Source organism: Puntigrus tetrazona, chromosome 11 (assembly GCF_018831695.1).
Source record: "Puntigrus tetrazona isolate hp1 chromosome 11, ASM1883169v1, whole genome shotgun sequence".
Classification (NCBI taxonomy): Eukaryota; Metazoa; Chordata; class Actinopteri; order Cypriniformes; family Cyprinidae; genus Puntigrus; species Puntigrus tetrazona.
This window is the reverse complement of record NC_056709.1, coordinates 1,002,008-1,023,415: the sequence shown is the minus strand read 5'-3', so window position 1 is coordinate 1,023,415 and position 21,408 is coordinate 1,002,008. Positions and strand designations below refer to the sequence as shown.

The 21,408-nt window shown below is 40.7% G+C and overlaps 1 protein-coding gene across 2 annotated transcripts in view; it reads right to left on the bottom strand.

Moving 5' to 3' along the window:
- Positions 1-20,173, bottom strand: part of pparg (peroxisome proliferator-activated receptor gamma) — a 25,975-nt gene extending 5,802 nt beyond the window's left edge. The window contains exons 1-4 of one of the 2 annotated variants that reach the window (XM_043251602.1): positions 19,799-20,173; positions 8,588-8,884; positions 7,355-7,524; positions 3,041-3,179 (exon numbers count right to left, since the gene is read on the bottom strand). In XM_043251602.1, coding sequence (XP_043107537.1) covers positions 3,041-3,179; positions 7,355-7,524; positions 8,588-8,884; positions 19,799-19,844 — 652 coding nt within the window. In that variant the 5' untranslated portion in view covers positions 19,845-20,173. The remainder of the gene's footprint in view (positions 1-3,040; positions 3,180-7,354; positions 7,525-8,587; positions 8,885-19,798) is intronic. The other variant, XM_043251603.1, reaches the window with a different exon arrangement.
- Between the last annotated feature and the right edge of the window lie 1,235 nt (positions 20,174-21,408).

The following is a 21,408-nucleotide window of genomic DNA, read 5'->3' as shown; positions in this document are numbered from 1 at the left end:
GACCGCTTCGGACAGAACCTCTGCGCCTTTAATACACGGCTCTACCAAAACTAGGACTGTTCCTTAAAAAGCGTGCTTGAATCGTCTCAGGCATGTACTTTATGATATGAGATCATGAGCGCTGATTCTTGGATGCTGATATTTGTGCATAACCTGAAATCTGAACAAATAATCCCACGATACACAACTACTTGAAAATCTGGAGTACAGAGAGAATCATCTTTAAACCGTCCGAACGAAGCTCTTAGCCGTGCATACTACTAATCAAAAATGATGCTTTGATATATTTACAGCTAAATACCATCATTGAACATGATCTAAGCTGAACGTCCTAATGATTTCTGCCATAAAACAATAAAAAGGTTAACACAGTATTTTTGTCTATTGCTACAAATACACCCGCGCTGCTTTTGTCCTCCAGACTCTATTTAATCCAGCGTCCTGACCGATTTATGGACGACTCCACAGTGCTGTAAAGTTAATGAGAAAGCACAAACATTCAAGGTGCAGCAGCAAAGCGTGTTCATGTGACAGTAATCATCTCTTTATATTACTCTATCAGAGACGCTCCCTCGCTTCACATGCCATAATTACCAAAAGGACAGAGTCTTCTATTCACAGCCTCCTCTGAAAAACTACACCTTGTACTAAATGACTCACTAAATACCTTTTTTCTCTGTGATTTGGTTTAGACTTTAATGAAATGACAAACATTTGGTCGGTTTACTTTGGAAACACTGTAATGTTCGTTAGCGTGTATTTTTGATACGTCTAAACGTGACAATGAGTTTTAATAAACAACTTCCATTTTTGTTCCAGCCAGGGAACGACTACTAAAGCGTCTGTGTTTGTAATGATGTAACAGCGTGTGAGCGACCCATTCCTTTAAGATCTCCGATGTAAAGCACGCTATCGTTGTTGGATGGAAACATGCTCACGATTCTTCACGAGCATCACACGACTGTCCTGACACCAACACAGCCTCTAAAGCGCACAGAGAACGAATCCGTGCACCGAAATCTCAACTTTAGCGAAAGCTGCGACTATTTCCACTGAATCTAGGACGGCCGACGTGATCAAAGGCAACAGAAACAGGGACGTAACCAGCCGTGAAAAAAACCAAGCTGAACGTGGGCTCTCCGACCCTTCGACTGCTGAAGCGTCTTCCGATAAACGTTTTCAGGCCAGTCAGACAGGAAACGAGAAAAAGCGCATCCGATGTAACGCACAAGACGAAATTCTGTAGACATTTCTTCACACATGAAAACCTTTCTGAAACCTTTGATCAGGATTGATTGCATTATTTGACTTGGGGGTTGGAGAGCGCTCGTCTGACGCTGGTCACCCACACAACCAGAACGGCACAAGTTATCTAATATTCCTAATGGAGGAAGCAAACGGTTTCTTTCACGCATGTGCCTTGACTTGCCGGTGGTGACGTGCGTATTACTATCACACCTTCTGTAAACTAATGCACGCGGACCACCTTTCTCTCGCTGCGCGCTTGGCCAGGAGCCAGAGCCGGTGACACAGCATGTTTGCGGCCTGTTCACGCTTTCATGAATCATTGATGAAGAGACGGCGGCCGAATCCCAAGCAATGTGAACGTGGCAAGCTGATAACGCTAAACTTGGCTGATGAACCCGAGCGCAGCTTAACGCCCGGCGACCACCACGACGCGCTCGGAGACGCTCAAACCCTCGGAATCCAGAATAAGAACGCAAAAGAGGAAACGAAAGAGTTGCAGCGGAGGGGAAATAAAGAAGAAAGAAGGGGAAGCTAACCAGAACCCTGCGTGTAAACATAAATATAAATAATAACGTTGATTTTGTGGAGCACTTTTCGGAAAAAAAAACTTTTGTGCAAAAAAAGCACAACGTGTACCAACGGGTAGTTTGTAATGTATGGGAAATGAAAAAAGAAAAAAGAAGAAGAAAGACTTAAAGAACTGCAAAAAAACAAAAACACGAACAATAGAAAAACAAACAGCTACGAGGCTTTGGAGATAAAAGAAAAAAAAAAAAACAAAGAAAAAAACAAACAAGTCATGGATGTAAACATAAAACAAAAAACAAATAAATAAAAGAGAGAGAGAAAAAAAGAAGCAAATTGTGTTATGTAAACGTAACTGAAAACTACAAAGCTCTGACGAAAAAGAAAAAAAACTATAAAATATTACACAACATAAACATAGACGGTCTTTACTTTTTAAATCAAATTTCAAATGAGCTTTTAGGAAAATAATCTGTAATAAAATGCTTAAACCTAAACGGAAAGGAAAAAATGAAAGCGTTAATTGTTTCCTTTTGGTTTTTTTACAAAAATAAATAATAACAAAAAAAAATTAAGGAGAAAAAAAAAACAGGCTACCCAACTAAAACTGTGCATTTATACATTGATTTATAAACGAATTTAGCGATTCTCTTTATGTTTATTGTCTAGCATATGGTGGAAAATCTGTAAAGAGGTATATATTAATAGATAAAAATGACAGAATAATAGACAGATAGACAGATAGATAGTTTATGGCTGATGGTAATGATTGTGGTGTTCCGCGCTGAGGTGTTTAACCAGGACTTGTGCGGTTGCAGGGCTGCAAGTAAGGCGGTATTTTGCCTCTAAACCCTGAGGCAACGAACACACACACACACACACGCACACACACACACACACACACACACACACACACACACACACACACACACACACACACACACACACACACACACACACACACACACACACACACACACACACACACACACACACACGCACACACGCACACACACACACACACGCACACACACACGCACACACACACACACGCACACACACACGCACACACACACACACAAGATCTCTGCGCGTTCTGAAAGAAACGCCACATATGTTGCAGCAGGAGACCACACAAAGGAAACAACAAGGCATCCGAGGCATAGCGCAGTTGTCTCAGAGCGCAACACTGAAAGAGTCTGCCTCGAGTGGTTCAAACAGAAACCAGTTCTGTGAAACGCCAGGGCCTTTCTCGTGAGCGGCTCACCGTTGTGTGACATGCCCACCATCAGGCACTTCTGAAAGCGGCAGTACTGGCACTTGTTGCGACTCTTCTTGTGGATGCGGCAGTGCAGGTCGCAGTGATCGTAGACCAGCTTCAGACGGATGGTTCTGCGGAAGAATCCCTGCCAAAAACAAGAGGAATGTCGTGAGGAAGGAAGGGGAAAAGGTTTTCCTGATGCCTTGTTAGAATTCTTTAAAAAAGCATATCTGATCTATTCAGCTCATTGTCAAGAAGCACAATAGAGCTGCGGCCGAATGCTCAGCAGCTGCTGCTGACGATTACAACGCTCTCGTTTTCATTAGTTCGAGGAGAAGTGCTGCCAGCGGTTTTTCACCCTCAGAAACATAACCTTCGTACGACTCGAAATGAAGCACTTGACAGCCACGAAACATACCACCAGAAGCTGCTTTAAACTGAATGCCAATGCACTGGAAGATCTCCCTGGATGATTTCCAACAACAGTGTCAAATCTGGCCACGTGTGACCATAGAAGAACTGGTCCTCAGGACACGAAGAGGCTTCTGATACGCGCTTGCATGTGTCTTCATCATGAAAGATCTTCAGACGTCTCGGAGGACTGTGTTTACAGACAGAGGTTTCTGGAAGTATTCAGTAACGTCTGACAGAATCAAGTGATGATCGTCTGAGACCCGAAGACCACCAACATCTAACAAAGATCTTCAGCCTTGTCCCTTTCACAGATTTCTACAGTTTCTCTGAATCTTTTGATGAGGTTATGCACAGTAGATGATGAGATTTGCAAAGCCTTTGCAATTTGACTTTGAGGAGCGCTGACTCTGTCTCTCTAACACATCCCTTATAACTAATCATGTTACAGACCTGATGTCAGTGAACTTAATTAGTCGCTAGATGTTCTCTCAGGTGAATCTTTTCAATCTTGATAACTATTTCTGAGACCTGCAGGAGGCATCAAATTTAAAACGAGCTCATTTAGTGGGTAAAAGTCTACAATACCTCACTTTAAACATTTGTCTATGTTCAAAAGTCACTTTTAGTCTCTATACGGGAACATGGGCCGTAGTAAAACAAAAAAGTTTATTTAAACAAAGAAAGCATGCAAACTACCAATGCAATAAGATCAGGTGAAGGTTGAGACTTTTCAGCATTATTTTGTCTTTGGTGAAACCTGAAAGTAGACCGCATGACAACCACGCTTCATTACAAGTCTTCAGCAGATTTGTATCTTTATTTCCTCACTAGTTTACAGAAGCAGTGCCAACGTCTGAACAAATAGTTATTTGGAGTGAATAGTAGATTCAGTTCACAAAACCTAAATAAAGCTTGATTAATGATTCGGCAGCAGTTAATAGAGGAAGATGTTTAACAAAAATTGATGTCTGTTCCTTTAAAGAAAGTTTCTGTATGACTTCAGAAGACGTTTATTACACTTATGCTTTAGCTTCTTTTTAAAGCTCGAAAGCTTCAGATCCCCATTACATTATTCGACATTAATCATTGCTTTTTTTTTTTAAATCAAGTGCTTCGAGACACGCAATCAAAGTAATTCTAAGGCGCAAATCAGCCAACCGCTTCTTAAAGGAACAAACACACATTTGTTTAATAGCTCTGTGCATTTCATCTGCGTTTTAAATCCTATCTGGGTATTTAGTCACGCTTTAATCCCAAAAGCAAACCGCAGAGCCTTTGAGAGACGTCACTCGAGTCATTACGCACTTGAAGATAACCCGAGGTCCCACGATAGCGCGCTTTTATCTAAATAATGCATCATTAAGACAGACAAGAACTGTCTGCGCTGGACTTTGGCCAGAAAACAATTCTTGTTAGTCTCCGTCTTGACACGAGGGCGTTATTAGAGGATGCCTGCGCAAATATCATGAAAGCCCACACGGTCGGGCCTCGACAAAGAGCTCTTCTGCACCAACGTTCAGAAAACAGCAGAAGCTGAAGACCTTCCCCAGAGCGCGTCCGTTAAGCGTGTTTAAAGTGGAAACAATACAGGGTGCAAAAAGACGTTGACCGAATCTATTTTTGGTAGACATTTTCATATACTGGTGAAGTCAAAGGCCGGCTCCATGCAGTATTTTTAGTAGCAAAAAATACATACCGATGTGAGAACTATGCACACAGGAAAGAGGCTTTTAAAAGAGGATGTTTTTCGTGCATTTACTCTGCCTCTTGATCGGCCCACTTTTAAATTTAGAAACATTGTAGGCCAAAAAATATATATAGTGAGGTGGCTTTGTATTGTTCGAGGATAAACGAGTTCACCTGGTTGGCTGAACCCGAGCATTGTTAAGTGTCGGGTCGGCGGAAGAATACCTGCTTTCTCGTTTCATTTTTAGTCAAGCCCTGGGTAGGAACATCCCAAATTTAGCATATTCCGAAATGCGTGTTTTTACACAAACACGCACAAAACGCTTCTGGAGAAGTCCTTTCATTTTTCAGAGAATGCAGCACATCGAGCGGGATGTGGTTCACCACAAGATTTGCATTTTTTTTTTTTTTTTAAAAAAAGGATCCTCGGTGGCAAATTCTTCATGTCGACACTTTTCACAAACGATAAACAGGGGGTGCTGTGTTGTGTGTATAAAATAAAAGCGCTAAATGTGTGTGTGTGTGTGTGTGTGTGTGTGGAGCTCCTTTGAAGCCTCTGAGATGCATCATCAAAGCGCTCGTGTCGAGTGTGTGGGAAATGTGAGCACCTGAGATGTCTGGGTCACCCACTCATGATTATTCTTATTGAGACATATCTTTCTGCCCGTACATATTTCTGCCACAGTGGAAACTTGCCGCGGGTTTGTGGTTGAAGTGACAGACAGGTTCAGATGTATCAGGCAGGGCATTTTCAGACTTTATCTGCATGTCTGAGAACCGGTTCGATGTTCGCCGTGCTAAATTTATCAGAATGACTGGAAGAGCTTGGTGCGTTCGGGGTATTAGCGCACACGGCAAAGCTCCCGGCTGTCAAGTGTGTGTGTGTGTGTGTGTGTGTGTGTGTGTGTGTGTGTGTGTGTGTGTGTGTGTGTGTGTGTGTGTGTGTGTGTGTGTGTGTGTGTGTGTGTGTGTGTGTGTGTGTGTGTGTGTGTGTGTGTGTGTGTGTGTGTGTGTGTGTGTGTGTGTGTGTGTGTGTGTGTGTGTGTGTGTGTGTGTGTGTGTGGTGTGTTGGTTAAAGATCTGAGCTGACAAATGAAAAGTGGTGGGTTTGAACCCCACAAAAACTGTCACCTCTCTTGTTGCTCTGCTCGGTGCTGGGGTGAAATCACAGAGATCTCGTTCAGATATCTTCTAATCAGCTGATGATTTTGATCATCTTCTAAAGGCCCAGAGCGTTATTAGCCATCTTTCCATCAGCTGGTTTTAATGCGCATTTTGGAATATCACATAAAAAATGGCATAAAAACATGTAGGAGTAGGATAAACTTCTGTCCTGTAATGGATACACATTTACTGAATACATTTCTTGAGGAGCAGAAGACCGATCTCGCCCTGAGCAGCCTGTCCTTAAAGTAACATTTATATATGAAGTTTATTCTGTATATTGTCTTAAAAGACTGTGCTACCAAACAACAGCATTCACAAGAAAATGATTATAATCAGTGGCTTCTAGTAGTTTTCTTAGCGATATTTAATGCCAGTTTATCAGGAAGTGACCATTTTGTTTTCTTGTTGGATGAAACAGTGCTTCATTCGTATTCAGTACTCCAGTTTTGAGAAGTTTAATTCACATCTTTGCTGTCCGCTGGCGCCGACAATGATGATGACACCAACATGTCCCTTTATGAATATGTAAGGGGATTTACATCGTAAACCTGGGATTCAAATCTAAAGATAAATCATGTTTGTGAACAATAAAAAAAAAAAAAGAATAAATATTTCAGTGCATTGTTCCAGGTTACTAGTCAAAAAATGTGCACTGAGTTTTTAATGTAAAATTCATATTTTCAAAAATCAGATTTTAGTAATCAATTGCTCATTTTTATTTCTATTCAAAAAGCTAATTTATTATTATTAAGTAAAATATATTATATTCATTCAAATTATAATCATTTCTTTTATAGTAATTCATAAAAAGGCATTAAAAATATATATATATATATATATACTTTTCTACTTCAAATTTCAGCAGAAAGTTCAACGTGACTGTAATATTTCCGTTTCTTGGTTACCGTGTTTGAGTGAAACGTTTTCTCCACCAATGAACTTTAGTGTGCACGCCGCACACTGCGTTCAGAGCAGATATCACTGGCACGTTTCATCAGAAGAGCACGCAAACAAACACCATTCGAGCTCAGCGAGCTGCTTAGAAAGAGGTACCTTGCAGCCCTCGCAGGCGTGAACGCCGTAGTGAAAGCCCGAGGCCTTGTCTCCACACACACGACACTCGATGTTCAGCACGGAGCTGGACGGGTCTTCGTGAGGTCTGGAGAACGACAGGCTGCTCTCCACGAACTGAGGAGGAGACTCGGGTTCAAGTTTGATCGAATCTGGGAACGGATCAAAGGGAGCAGGTTCAGACTGAGGACACTAGTATTCTCTCCATGCACGTAAAAAGGGTTTGAAGTCAGTTATTTCTCTTTCGTCAGTAGGAAATATCAGCTTACATTTCCAAACAGTGACACTTACTAACTATTAACTACAGCTTTTCCCTCAATACCTTCTTCATTTGCTGCTTATTAATAGTTAGTGTGGTATTTGTAAAGTTTAGGTATTAGGGATGTAGAATGAGACATCAATATGTGCTTAATTAATACTAATAAATGGCTAATATTTTAGTAATGCGCATGCTAATAAGCAAGTAATAGGTGCACTGTAAAAAAAAACATCTAAATTGTTTCAGCGGCCCGATTGAATTTGTTTTTTTAATTGTGGCAACAGTTGTCTCAACAGAACATTGTTGCAGAAATTCAACTGGGCCAATGGAGAGATGAGAGAAGGGTGGTCTGAATTTTTTTTTTTTACAGTGTGAAACCATAAAAAAGTGTTACATCCATTTTGCCATTATTTGTAATAATCTGGTGAGATCGATCACCATAAAGAAACTGAGACCAAATCCAGAAGAACTGTGGAGAACAACATCTCAGAAACCTACCTGCAAAGCTACATGAGAAACTTCATGCCCTTCAAAATAAAGCGTCTTAATAGGTTCTTCACAGCGAAGAACCATCTTTGGTTCCACAAAGAACCATTCAGTTAAAGAACCATCTCCCTTTTTATAATCTGAAGAACCTTCTTTCACCACAAACTAAACGTTATTACCATATTATGGAAGCTTTTGGATGAAAAGGTTCTTTATGGCTTCATGAAGCACCTTTATTTTTATTCTCACACCAAATGTTGATTTAATTTAGCTAATCGTCGTTAACTGGTAAAGAATATCGATTCATTACTTTTGACAGTGTCCTCATTTTACAGCAAGTGCCTAAATCGGCGCTGGAGCTTTGCAGGTAGTTTTTGTTCTCCACAGATCTTCTGTCTCAATGAAGGTTTGGAAACGTAAGCCGATGCACGCTCCAGCGAGCCCCTTCCTCAAGCGGTGCTCTGCCGTACTCTGGGTCTGCTGTGCTCTGTAGCCGCTCTCCTCGGCCGCGTAGCCGCTCTCCTGCGCTCTGTAGATGCTGTAGTTCTCCTGCGCTCTGTAGCTGTACATGTGCGTCAGGTCCATCATGTGAGGAGGCTCGCTCGGCGCCGGGCTCGGCTCGTACTCGATGCCCGAGATGCTGGTGTAGTCCAGCGTGGAGAAGGGCTTCATGTCCATCGAGTGCGAGCTGTCGTCCAGCTCGTCCAGCTCCAGGGCGCTCAGGCCGAATCCCACGGGCCAGGCAAACGTCTGCGTGTCCACCATATCTGACCAAGACCAAGAGACAAAGACAGTGAGAACAACAGCGCTGCGTTTCTCCTCAGCCAGCGGCACGGCGTTTGCGCTCGAATCTCTGCAGGCTGCTCCACCGAAAAACTTGTTTTATTCAAGTAAGAAATATTAGTCAATATCACAGAATTAGCCTTTTATAAAAACACTTTCATGGGTTGCTTCAAGTAGAAATGCATGTTACTATTTATTAGTGTTATTATTATTATTATAAGCAATACCTTGGTTTCAATTATATATATTAAAAAAATAAAATAATAATGCTGAGCAATAATCACATCCAAAATTAAAGTTGTTGTGTGTGCCATGCATATGTATTTATAAATTAAATATTATGACATAATAAACACACACGCACATATATTAAGCCAATTAAAACTTTTGTTTCGGATGCGATTAATCAGGATAAATCAATACATTTTTTTTCTTTTATTGTGTCGTTATTGCTGTGTAATTACACAAATATAACTATATGATATTAAATAACAATATGTAGTTTTGGGTTTGGTTTTGGTAATTATGCATAATTTAGCATTATTACATGCAACATATCTAACAAGGACACATTCATTCATGTTATGAAAATCTTGTTACTGTTAAATTAAAAGGCAAACATGTGCTAATTATGTTTGATTTAGATGGTTATGATTATATGTTTTTAAGAATGTCTCTAACATCCATGCTTTAGCATGTATAGAAATAAACAAAACTATTTAACATTATTAAACCAATAATGTCAATAAAACAAAACTCTTTCAAGTAGATTAACTAATTTAACTGTAATTTAACGATTACAAATGAATTACATTTAAACAATAAAAAAAAATGGTACCACTTTATTTTATTTGGACCCTTTTCTAGTAACTGAGCGTAAACCCAAGCCATTCACATCCAATCAAAACTTCACCCTGAAGTACAGTAAGCGCATAGAAAGTACTTTTTTCGTTCTTTCCAGGAACAGCAAATGAAATTAACACATCTGTCAATGTGGCACATTTCTGCACACTTTAATAGGATATGAAGACGTGTGAAACCTCCGAATGCCATCTTAGTAAACGAATGAGGTCAAAGGCCTCCGTCAGCGTAAGATGCTATGCTTTACAGAGCGTCGAAAACCCTGCAGATATCAAGTGAACGTGAATAAGAGCTCTGCTCCTGGTGCAAAAACACTCTTTTCAAGAAGCTCAAGGTGTGAACATACCCCCAAATTTAGACTGTACAGACAGGGTCGTTTTTAAAGAAAACGTAACCACAGGAAAAAAAAAAAGCGCGCTACTATCAGCATTTACCTAGACGTAAAAGAAGCAGATGACAATCGAAACACAGTTATTGATTCGGTTTCTGCTGTTCTGTAAATAATATCTATCCGTATAAATATTAGCACATTTTATTTGGCCCTGGATGTTGTGTCATCTCTTCATTGTTAAAATACTTTCTACTGTAGAAGCAGAGCACGGCTAAGACACTGTAGCTTGTTTTCCCAGAAAAGTCGAACGCAGCGTGTCGCTTTAAAAACACTCCTCTGTTTGTTTGACTGCATCTTTAACAGTCGCTCCTGAAATCCTTTAAAAGCGTCGCTGAAAAACGTGTTTTTGTGTTGAGGTTGCCGCTGCTCAGACGTGTTTCCTGCTCACCGTTTAGCAGAAATAAGGAATTCTGCCTCTAAAAATGCTAATATTTATAGAAGCGTGGCCCTGGAGCACAGACGCAGTCATCAGTAGCACGGATATATTTGAAGCAATACACATCATGTGGGTCAAAATGATTCATTTAGGATATTAAGTAAAGGTTACGTTCCATGAAGACATTTTGTAAACTTCCCACCGTTGATTTATCAAAACTTAATTTTGAATAGTACTTCAAAGGCTATTTTCTCAATGTTTCGATTTTTTGGCACTCTCAGATTTTCTACTAGCCAAACCATACATCGGTGGATCGCCGATCGCAGGGCCTATCCCTCGAAGGGCGTTGCACCGCAATGTTTGTACAGTCACCTGCTAGTAGACTGGATGGGTTACGGCGGGAAACCTCAGAAATCTGAATGTTTTACAGAAATAGGGAAACGCTTCAGAGAGAAGCAGACATGCTAAATATAGAATACAATTTCAGAGCACGGTTGCCACAGAAAAAAGATTGAAGTTGATAATAAACCAAAGTCTAACACGGTTAACCTATCAATGACAAACTGCGTGCAGAATTTTACATAAGCAAGGACTCAGGTTGCGTAAAACCACACAGAAGAGATTTAGGAGATATTCCTTCCTGCCCTTTTCAGGGATGAACCCATAATATGCATAGATTAAACGCTTCTGGTCTTGTCCGCGTGACACGAAAAGGGTTTCAACGTAAAGTTTTCCGGCCCAAAAATCTTTCATCGCCAGACTGGAACTGCGGCTTTCACTGCACTGAACTTAAAAAGCGACGTATATTCGGCCAAACACCTGGAACGTTTCCCAATGACTTCCCATAAATACGGACAGGTCTGACACATCCTCATTCCCGCTAATGACCTGCCGATCCCCCCCGCTCCCAATTGTGTTTCGCCATTAGGGAGAAGAGCTCTTCTCGATCCAGCGAGCTGCAGGACCGTCTATTCTTAGCAAAAGGCAAAGTTTCCGTTCATAACATGCCCATTTTGAAACGCGGTAAACATCATTTGCTCCAGTTGGCCGAAGACGCCGTGCAGCATCGTCAGAGACGTGGTTCAGTGAGACAAACTCGCCATCGCTACTCGTTTGACTCGAGCGGTTGCAATATTTTGGTTGAAACCACAAGCCCATCGAAATATAAGGTCAAACCTGTATTTTAGACACCGCAGCGTTTCTGCAGCGAGCCAGCACTCGCAGATTCTTCGTTACGTAACTCTGGGGCGCTCAAGTCACCGTACGTTTATTGGACCAAACTGTTTGCGCCGATATGACGTGCGAACGGAGCGTAACAATACATGACGATTTGTCAAGTTAATGCGCCCTGTATCTTAACAAAAGACAACAAACAGCACGTGAAGCAGCCCCTAATGGACAGGTTTTTAGTGCTGCGTCCTTCAACCAAGTCTGATCATGCAGTGAATGTAGACGTTTGGACAAAACTCAAATCCTAAATCTGTAGCTAATTCACTGCTTCTGATAATAAAACAACTAGTTTCAAGGTCCGATGCATCATTTAAAACGATTTAACCTCAAAAACTCCTTCCTTCGTATTAATAGTTTTTAAGGGAGGTCAAATTTGCTCATGCACAATATGTGCTAATAAACATCCAATATGTTAATAATAGGCATACTAATAAGCAGCTAGGTAATAGTGAGTATTGGTCCCTATGTGAAAGTGTTAGCCTGGTTTTTAATTAGCACCGTCAATGGACTCAAATGATCTCAAAGTGGAGTAACAGCACACCTCCGGGGCTTAAATAAATTCGATCAACATGTGATTTAACTGTAGTGGTATACCGAGGTGCCGCAGACTTCAGCGCTGATGTTAGTAAATCAAGCGAAGCAGGCTGTTATGTGAAATCCTTTCCACAGGGACACTATTGCAACAGGACTGTAATGTTTTTCACTGATATTTCCTAAGAACATCAAATAAACGCCAAGTCGAAAAAGAATGAGGCCACAATGTTTTCACTCGAGTCCCCCCCCAAAACAACGCTTTCTTAAAGTTTCAACATTCAAACCGTCGGAGCCCGCCCTTAAAAAACGTCCAGGTAAAAAAATGAAAGTTCACCTAAAGTTTCGTCTCCACGTTCATTTTTTTTATTGCTTTGTGCCGCATGTTACAGAAGACTGGCGCTGCGCTGAAAAAGGCAGTCGACGTTAAACGCTTGTACCAGAAGAACCTGCTCGTCCGCATTCAGGCTGAGGCTCAGGCCGACCGAGGGACTCCACCGCAGACTAAAACGGCTTCTGTTTCCTCGAAATATTCCCAATGGCGATTCTATGAATGATAACGCTTCTCAGCATCTGATAAAAGGGAGTTACTCTTATTTTCTCACAGGCTCAACCGATGTTTGTGCTTTGATTAAGTCGGACAAAATGCCTTTTGGTAAAAACGTGACCTTCAGCTATTTTGTCTTCCTCTCAGAAGATCCCGTATCACTAAAGAAGAAACTTTTGTTATTATTTACTCACTTTTTTTTCTCTTACCCAGTTTAAAGCGCCGTTTGCGACCCTGAAGCACAATAAGGGGGCATTTTTTTAAATTATACATCATCTGAAAGCTAAATAAATAAGCTTAATATGTTGAGATCTATTTGAAAATCTTTAAAAAGTCGTCCTAATCAAGTTAGCAATGCATATTCATAATCAATATGATATATTCACGATAGGAATTAATTAAAAATATTAATTTAATATCCCATTGATTTTTGCCATAAAAGAAAGAAAAATTGCTACAAATATACCCGCGCTACTCCGGCAAATCTAGCCATTCTCGTGTTTGTTACCGTTTCTCTGCAATGATTTCTGACAGGTTTTATTTTCCAGTCTTGAGAAGCCCTCAGCAGCGGCTCTCGGCCTTTATATATTCAACACGCCTGGCACATCGTGTCAACTTCGGACCTCGCGGAGTTTCTCCTAGCGTTCGTCCCTTCTGCAAAACGGAAGCAGCGGGTAAAGTCAGTTTGGGCTGAGCTGTTCGCAGAAGTCACCGTATCTGCCATCACCTGATGCAACTCTTTCCTCAGAAGAAGGATGGGGGAGTTTGTGGAGGCGGAGGGGAGGACCCGACCTGACCTCAAAGCTTTGTCAGGGAGGGCAGAAGACACAGAAACATGACTTCCTCACCTACAGCTGCCTCCATGCTGAAGTCTGACCCCTGTCCTCTCGCTATGAGTCTCAACCAGACAGTAAAGTCGTCTGGCCGCCTACTCGGCTGGTACTGATTTTGCGCAGCATGCATGTGCCGCTTTGATGCGTCATACACGTTTCTGACCACATTTTAAGCAGGCTGGCATAAATTCCTCAACCGTGGCACGAGTGGACCCTGATTTATTCAAAAATGAGCTCATCGGGGGGTTTTCACAGTGCTTTTTGGGCACAAGAAAGGAAAGCGGTTAAATACGAGTGAGTAGTGTTTACAATATATACGCCACCCACTCTCTTTTTGGAAACCTGAACTATTTGTGATCGGGTTGAGTGTTTAAACCAGTCTTCTGGGCAGTAACCGCCGGGTTTGGCCACATTCACCCGGCACTGGGGCGCTTTTTCACCCAAAAATGAAAAAAATGCATGCCTTTATTTTTTCTGTGTACCATAAGATTAATTATTTTGGAAAAGCACACTTCAAATACAACCCTGCTTCGGGGAAAAGCTTCTGGTTTACTAAAAGAAAAGAAAAAAAACCCCAAGGCAGGGATGTTTTTAAACCAGCATTTTTTCGATTTTATCAGTGTTTTTTTATTCCCATACAATGAAAGTAAACAGTAACTAAGATAAAAAAAAAAACTAAAATTATTTAAATTACGAGTAAATATGTGCAAAATATTTTATAGAAATATCATAGAGATTTATACATGAGTAAATGGATCATCTTTCCATCGATAGACGGTTTGTGATGATATTTGTCTGAAATACAACTCTTAGAAAACCTGAAATCTGAGGGAGCAAAAAAATTGATCAAATCAAAAATTGTCCAAATGAAGTTTTTAGTCATGCATATTACTATTTAAATATGAAGTTTTGATTTACAGTCGTAAATTTACCAAATATTGCCATGGAACACGATCTTTACTTAATATGCTATTAATTTTTGTCATAAAAGAAAAAAACCCATACAATGTATTGTTGGCTACTTCTTCAAATATACCTGTGCCGCTGATGATCAATACATATTATTATTAATATACATATTTATATTTTTTAACATTATATTCAACATTCCTTCTGAATCTCTCTCTCTAAATAAATGATGACAGTTTTTTCATTTTTAAGCAACACAAATTTTTTTTTTAACTAATTGTTTATTTTGATCGCTGCGCAAGACTGGTCTGTAATTGAATTATGAAATCTTTTCTCTATCTCAACACTTTGGTCGAGAGCCTTCCAGACCATTTGACAAGTTTCAATTCACAGTTATAAAAGGAACACAAACACTTCTGTTAATCTAATACAAGGGCAACAAACAAAAAAAAAAGCACATCCTACGAAAGCCGTAGCTCACCCTCCGGTGCCGGGAGCTTCTCCCGAGGTCAGGTCCCGGACGATTCGTGTCTATCAAGCAGACTGAACTTTTGACTTGGGCGTGCGAGTGGCTATTTCTGTGGTTATATTAAATTGAACGGGAACTGGAGATTTTTTTTTTCTTGGCTGGTTTTGACACTTCACGGCCTCAGCAAAAGTGCAGACAGCTAAGTATCATGTGGTCCTGCTATGAGGTGTAAGGCTAGCCAGATGACTTCCTGTTGCTTCATTCTCACTCAGAGCTCTGCTGGTTCCACTTCTCTTCACAGAAGAGCAGGGCTTCTAATAAACTAAGTAAAATCAGGCTGCTCACGTGTCATCTGAAACTTTCGTCTGTTATACGTCCAGATAGCTGATAAGCGTGGACTGATTAAAGTCGTTTATTAATTTTTACCCTCCTTGATATGAGTGTGCGTCGATGAGTTTGCTGCTGGTTTTGTTCACGCATCTGTCAATTTTGAGATTTCTGGATATTCGTTTCAGATTAGTGGAAAGCCTGATTTTATTCCTAATGCATTTGTTTCTGTCTGTCGGTTTCACACAATATATTATGATTTATGGAGCGGCCAAATGCGAAATCTAAAATCTTAAAAAGTCTAGCACGTTGACAAAATGAACGACGGCTTCATCCGGTGTTCAGATTTCTTCTTTAATACAGCTCTTTTTAATTAGATAACACCTCATTTGTATATTTGAACATAACATTTCAGTCAAACTTTTAGAAAAAGTACATTGTTTAGCTGGGATTACAACGTTGTGATTTATTAGAACTATTAGTTACACACACACACACACACAGATCCAACTTGAACTATTACCCATTTCAATGAATTCAAACTATGATTTATCTGGAGATTCATCTCAAAACGGGACATCTGAGTAAGGGACAAACAATCTGTTCTGATGTTAAAGCCAAACATTCACAAGGGACTTGAGCAAAACCCGAAGCTGAATTGTGAAGCTTCTGAAGGATTCTGACTTGCACAACATCTGAGGACATGAACTTTCTCCCAATTACTTTTAATAGGAATGAGTTAACGGTGAACGGCTCTCCTGAGGGTTCTGCGGAGCTTCCTAAACGGATAAGGAAGGAACATGCTCTCTGTCAAGGCCTTCACGACTCGCTCGGGGCGGCAGATCCCGTGAAATCGGAGGAAGGGTCTTCCCCGTTCCTCGATGTGGACAGGAAAGGGGGGAGAGGTTCAGTTTTGGTCACATCATGACCGAAAACATGCAGCCGCCGCGCGAATGCGAAGGAGCTTTGGGAAGCGACCCAGAGCTCGTTCCCAAAAACCTCTGGAGGTGGATGTTTAGCGTCTAGCTGACGTCGACGCTTCAGCGTGAGTTACAGTCTTGGATACGAGCTCATCGCTGGGGCTTCTGGACTTCACCCTTCGTATCGCGCGCTTGTTTATGGACATCGTAACATTGCATCATCGTTGTAATTAAACGGCGTAAAAGCAGGAGATAAGAAAGTGTGCTCGCATTCACAAAACCACAAAACATAAATTCACTTCAGGACACAATTCACTCAGCAATTCATTCAACCGATGCACTTGTAGCTTTGCACACAATCTATAAAAACATGCCTCTGTCTGTACTTTTAAGCTAAGCTAAGTTTATTACGAATGACTTGAGTGTTCAAGTCCAGTTTGCAGCACACTTTCTAGGCTGGATTAAACATATGATGCTTAAATGATAAAAAGCAGGTAATACTTCAGTAACACCCTTCTTATTCTCTAACGAGACTTATTTACACGCAGCGCTGAAGACAATAATAATAAACTTTATTTTACACAGCGCCTTTAAAAGTTGCACCTCGAAGCACTTTACATACAAAAATTAAGTAAAAAGATAAGCGCAACAGACAGTACTAAGCCAGTATGAAAAGCTAACCTAAACGTGCATGTTTCAAGAGACAAGCTGCTTATTAAAGTCAGAAGGAAGTCTTAAGTGGACCGCCGAAAGGATCGCAACCAAGAAGCATTGAAGAACTGGCCTCAGCCTTCGAACAGATTTCAACTGACACTTCACAAACCAACACTGGAGCTCAAGCACGCTCACACACACACACACACACACACACACACACACACACACATATATATATATATTGTATACAGCCCACGGTTGTGTATGCCTCCTCCACTCATGCGATGGTGCCATAACTGGTTCTTGGAAGTGAAGTTCCAGCTCACTGAAACGCAAAGTGAAGGAGGCGTCTCTGGACGAGGTGCGGCTAATGAAGTCAAAGCTTCTGTATAATCCTGCAATCTGTGTGCGAACACGTGCAAGATAACGCACTAAAGCATATCTGGGCCATTTCAAAAGAGATGCAATCCATCATCTTTACGCTCAAACCAAACAGCCACTCCTGTAAACGCACACACGCACACACACACACACGCACACACACGCACACACACACACACACACACACACACACACACACACACACACACACACAATGCACCGAGCTTAGAATGGAAAGGCGTTCAGGTCTCAGTATTTTAAGGTGCACCAAAAAGCAAGAATCTGTCAGCCGAGCCGTTTTACCATCAAGAAATCAGTGTAAAGAGGGTTTCTGCTGCGATTCGCACACCTTACGTTTATGAGAACAGGGTAAAGTCCACCCCGGCGCGCTTCGGTTATATAACAGGTCAGAGCGTCTCATCTCACACGGCTAGATTTGTTTCGCTCTGTACTGTACGTTCATGCTAAAAACTGAAACCACGCCGAAAATAAAGCAGCTAAAGATCTCGTTCGAACAAGGAAAAAAAGAATCTAACACCCAAAACCAAAATGTCACCCAGAAATTGTTCGATTTCGAGGCGACTTCTACAATTTTCCTCTACAGTCTTCCTCTGAAGCACGAGAGAACAAAATTCGTCAAAATTCACACCGAATTCATCTTCATATTTCAAAGCATATGCATAATTCTGATGATGAGGCTTATATGAGAATATAGAAGAGGCAAACATTCGAACTAGTCTCAGACTTTTGGACTTCACTGTGCACGTAAACACACAAAGACAAACACACACACATACTGTACACGAACGTGCACATCCACAATTACAGCTTGCGATTTCTGCTTTTTTGGGGCATTTTTTTCTGTTTTCTTCTCAACCTCCCACTTTTTACTAAGCACTTTTTTACCACTTACTATGCAAAAGAGCCGATTGACAAAGCTGACCTCAGATTTACTGGTAAAGCAGAATTAGATATTTACTGACCTCTCTTTCATATTAATTTCGCAATTGGTGGAGCGCATCACAAAATGTCATAAGGTCCTTTGATTTCCTTAAATAACAGCAGGCCAGACTGTGTGCGTTAGTCGCTATCTGTCACAAGAATCTGACTTTAGTTCTTGAATTAAAAAATGCTTATGTTGGCAAAGGTTTTTTTTTTGTTTTTTTTATAGATAGGCTGCATGATGAAACTCTTGCTAATAGATCAGCCATCTTCATGTGAAACACACAGTCATACGTTTTAATTAAAACTCATTGTGCAACAACAACAGAAAATAATCCAGTTTTACAGAACCAAATATCCTAAGAACACCGAAACATTCAAATAGCAATGACATCAAGTTATTTCATCTGACTCATATAATTGTGACGCTGAAGAGGCTGCTGGAGCGCTTTTTCAGAGAATAGTGTTTGACAAAACCCCAGCGATCAGATCGGCGAGGCGGTGGGTGGAAACAGCACTTGGGTTTCACATATTTAAATCTTTAAATATATTGTAGACATGTAACGAGCGGCGAATTAAAGAGCCTTTTTGGGCCGTTTGACACAGAACTTTTAGTCAGAACTTGAAAAGTTAAGACTCTGCCGAGCCGCTGATGAATCAAGTCGTGAAAATCTGAAAGTCAGTTTAAATAGAATTTGTGGCGCGTTTGCTGAAAAATCAAATCTCTGCAGAGGTCTGTTTATAATAAAGTTAAGCCGAATACAGAAAGTATTTGTACATTTAAGAGAAACGTATCATAATCCTGTAACAAAATATGACATCAAGTATGACCTGTCCTTTAATTCTGAAAAGCCATGCTAATTTCACTTGTAATTATTTTTTGGTGTTTTTAGTGGCTGTAAATATTTGCTGATTTTTTTGGGGGTGTTTCACGCAGGTGTCCTACCAGAGGAACCCATGAACTAGCACTATATTCCAATAAGAAGAAAAAAACTATAATTCAATCATTTAAATCTATTAAATGTGTGTATATATATATATATATATATATATATATATATATATATATATATATATGTGTGTGTGTGTGTGTGTGTGTGTGTGTGTGTGTGTGTGTGTGTGTGTGTGAAAGCAATGACTTAAAACATTTAAACAGTGTAGCCAAAACATCCAGATATTTCTGAGTCTCTGTAATAATCAATATTTACTGTAAATTCTTCTATTCTTCTATAGCAGTCAGACGCTTTCCACTAAATAAACCCTGACAGAAACATCAAGCGGATCATTTTTGTGTGTGGATTTTACAGATTTTAAGACATATCTCAAGTCATAAAGCAGAGCTATGGAAAACACCACACTTTCCCAGATGATGTTACTACTTTTAAAATCTACTAAAACCCATCAAACTTCACCCAAGCACTAAACACGCGACCCCTCGCAGACTTTCAGCATTCGTCTCAAAAAGTGTGCTTTAAGCACTTTGTTATTATAATGTAACATCATAAGCTGTTTCTTCACACTTACCCGAAGTGAATGGTGGCTTTTTGATACTGAAACGGCTGTGCAGCATGTATGTAAGTCAGCAGACACAAAGTAAACGAGCTGTTCTCTTCTGCAGTGTTCACCTGCTGCTCACTAGAGGTGGTCTTGAAGTGCACTGACCTGTAGGGGTCTCTCGAAGGTGTTGAGTGACGTTAAAGATAGTCCCTCCTGGTGTGTGTGTGTGTGTGTGTGTGTGAGCTGTCCTGCTGTATCTCCTCAGGTTCAGCTCGCTGTGAGTCGGTCAGGGTTTGAGCTCTGTGAGGCGCAGAGGTGACGGTGTCTCAAATCCTAGCGAGCTGCCTACCTAGACAGCCTTCATTTTGAGGGATTACACGCTCCCTCGCTTTCTCTCCCTCCCACACACACACACACACACACACACACACACACGCACGCGCGCGCGCGCGCGCATCTGTAAAGATTCTATGCATTAAACGATAAACGGCTTCATACAGATTCGGTAAAATCTGTTCTAAACGAGACTAAAATAGCATGCAATATTGTGAGCATGTTGACCAAAACGATTCTAAAACATGTAAATCAAGTCAAAAGATTCTAATCAAAACTACGCAAACTCTTTGAAGACGCTTCATAAAATCACTCAGATTCGGAAATTATTAATCCGAATATTGAATACGATTATTTAAATATATTCAAAAAGATTGCGTGAGAACGCCTAGAAAATCCGATAGAATCTAGTTAGACAGCTCGGTGTGGTTTGAGACGCTTCCACTCCGTCTCTCCTCCCATCAGGAACACCTTTGGAACACATGGAGCAATGCGGAAGAGCCAAAGAAATCTGTGCCAAAATAACTGCGTTAGGTACGACAAGTTTACGTAAGCGTGCACTACCGACTTTATTAAATCTATTGTCAGCACTAGACGCTTCCAGCGCTAAAACTGGTCATTTAGGCATTTGGCCAGATATCATTTAACATTTGATCGTTGCTGTGAAATTCGCGCGGGTAGAAGCTAGATCTTTTTTTTGACGCTATTGTGGAAGCGCGCGAAGAAGCAGCACTACTTTCAGCTTAAACCCCAAATCATGTTTGTTTGTAACTGCCTTCACGCAAACATCGGGTTTTGTCGAACCTTTTGCCTCAGCTGCATTCTGAAATCCACTGCGGAAGCTATAGCAATAAATTGAAGTTAAAGAATATTGTTTCACATGATCTGATAATAGCGATAAAGATGTGGGAAGAGGTTTGACGTAACGAGAGACTCCAACATCATCAATCATATGACTGGACAGAACCACTGAGAGAAAAAAGGAGGTTAGGCTGGTATAGTCACAGGTACTGAAATCAACCGTTCATGTATTCCATTTAAAATAATATTGAAAGCTATAGTTTTGAAGACATCCAGTGTGGATTTACATCATCATCGGACCTGTCTGGTTCTTGATTTTTGTAACAAATGTGTGCTAATGATTTTCAGTCAGGCAGTTCAGGGTGCACATTTCCCCCCTCATATTTTTTTATAATGGCGTTAGTTTGGTGTTCTGGATGGGATATGATGGGCTGACCATTAACCATTTAACTATAAACACTTAACAAAAACATTAGTCATCTACTGCCATCTTCTGGCAGGTC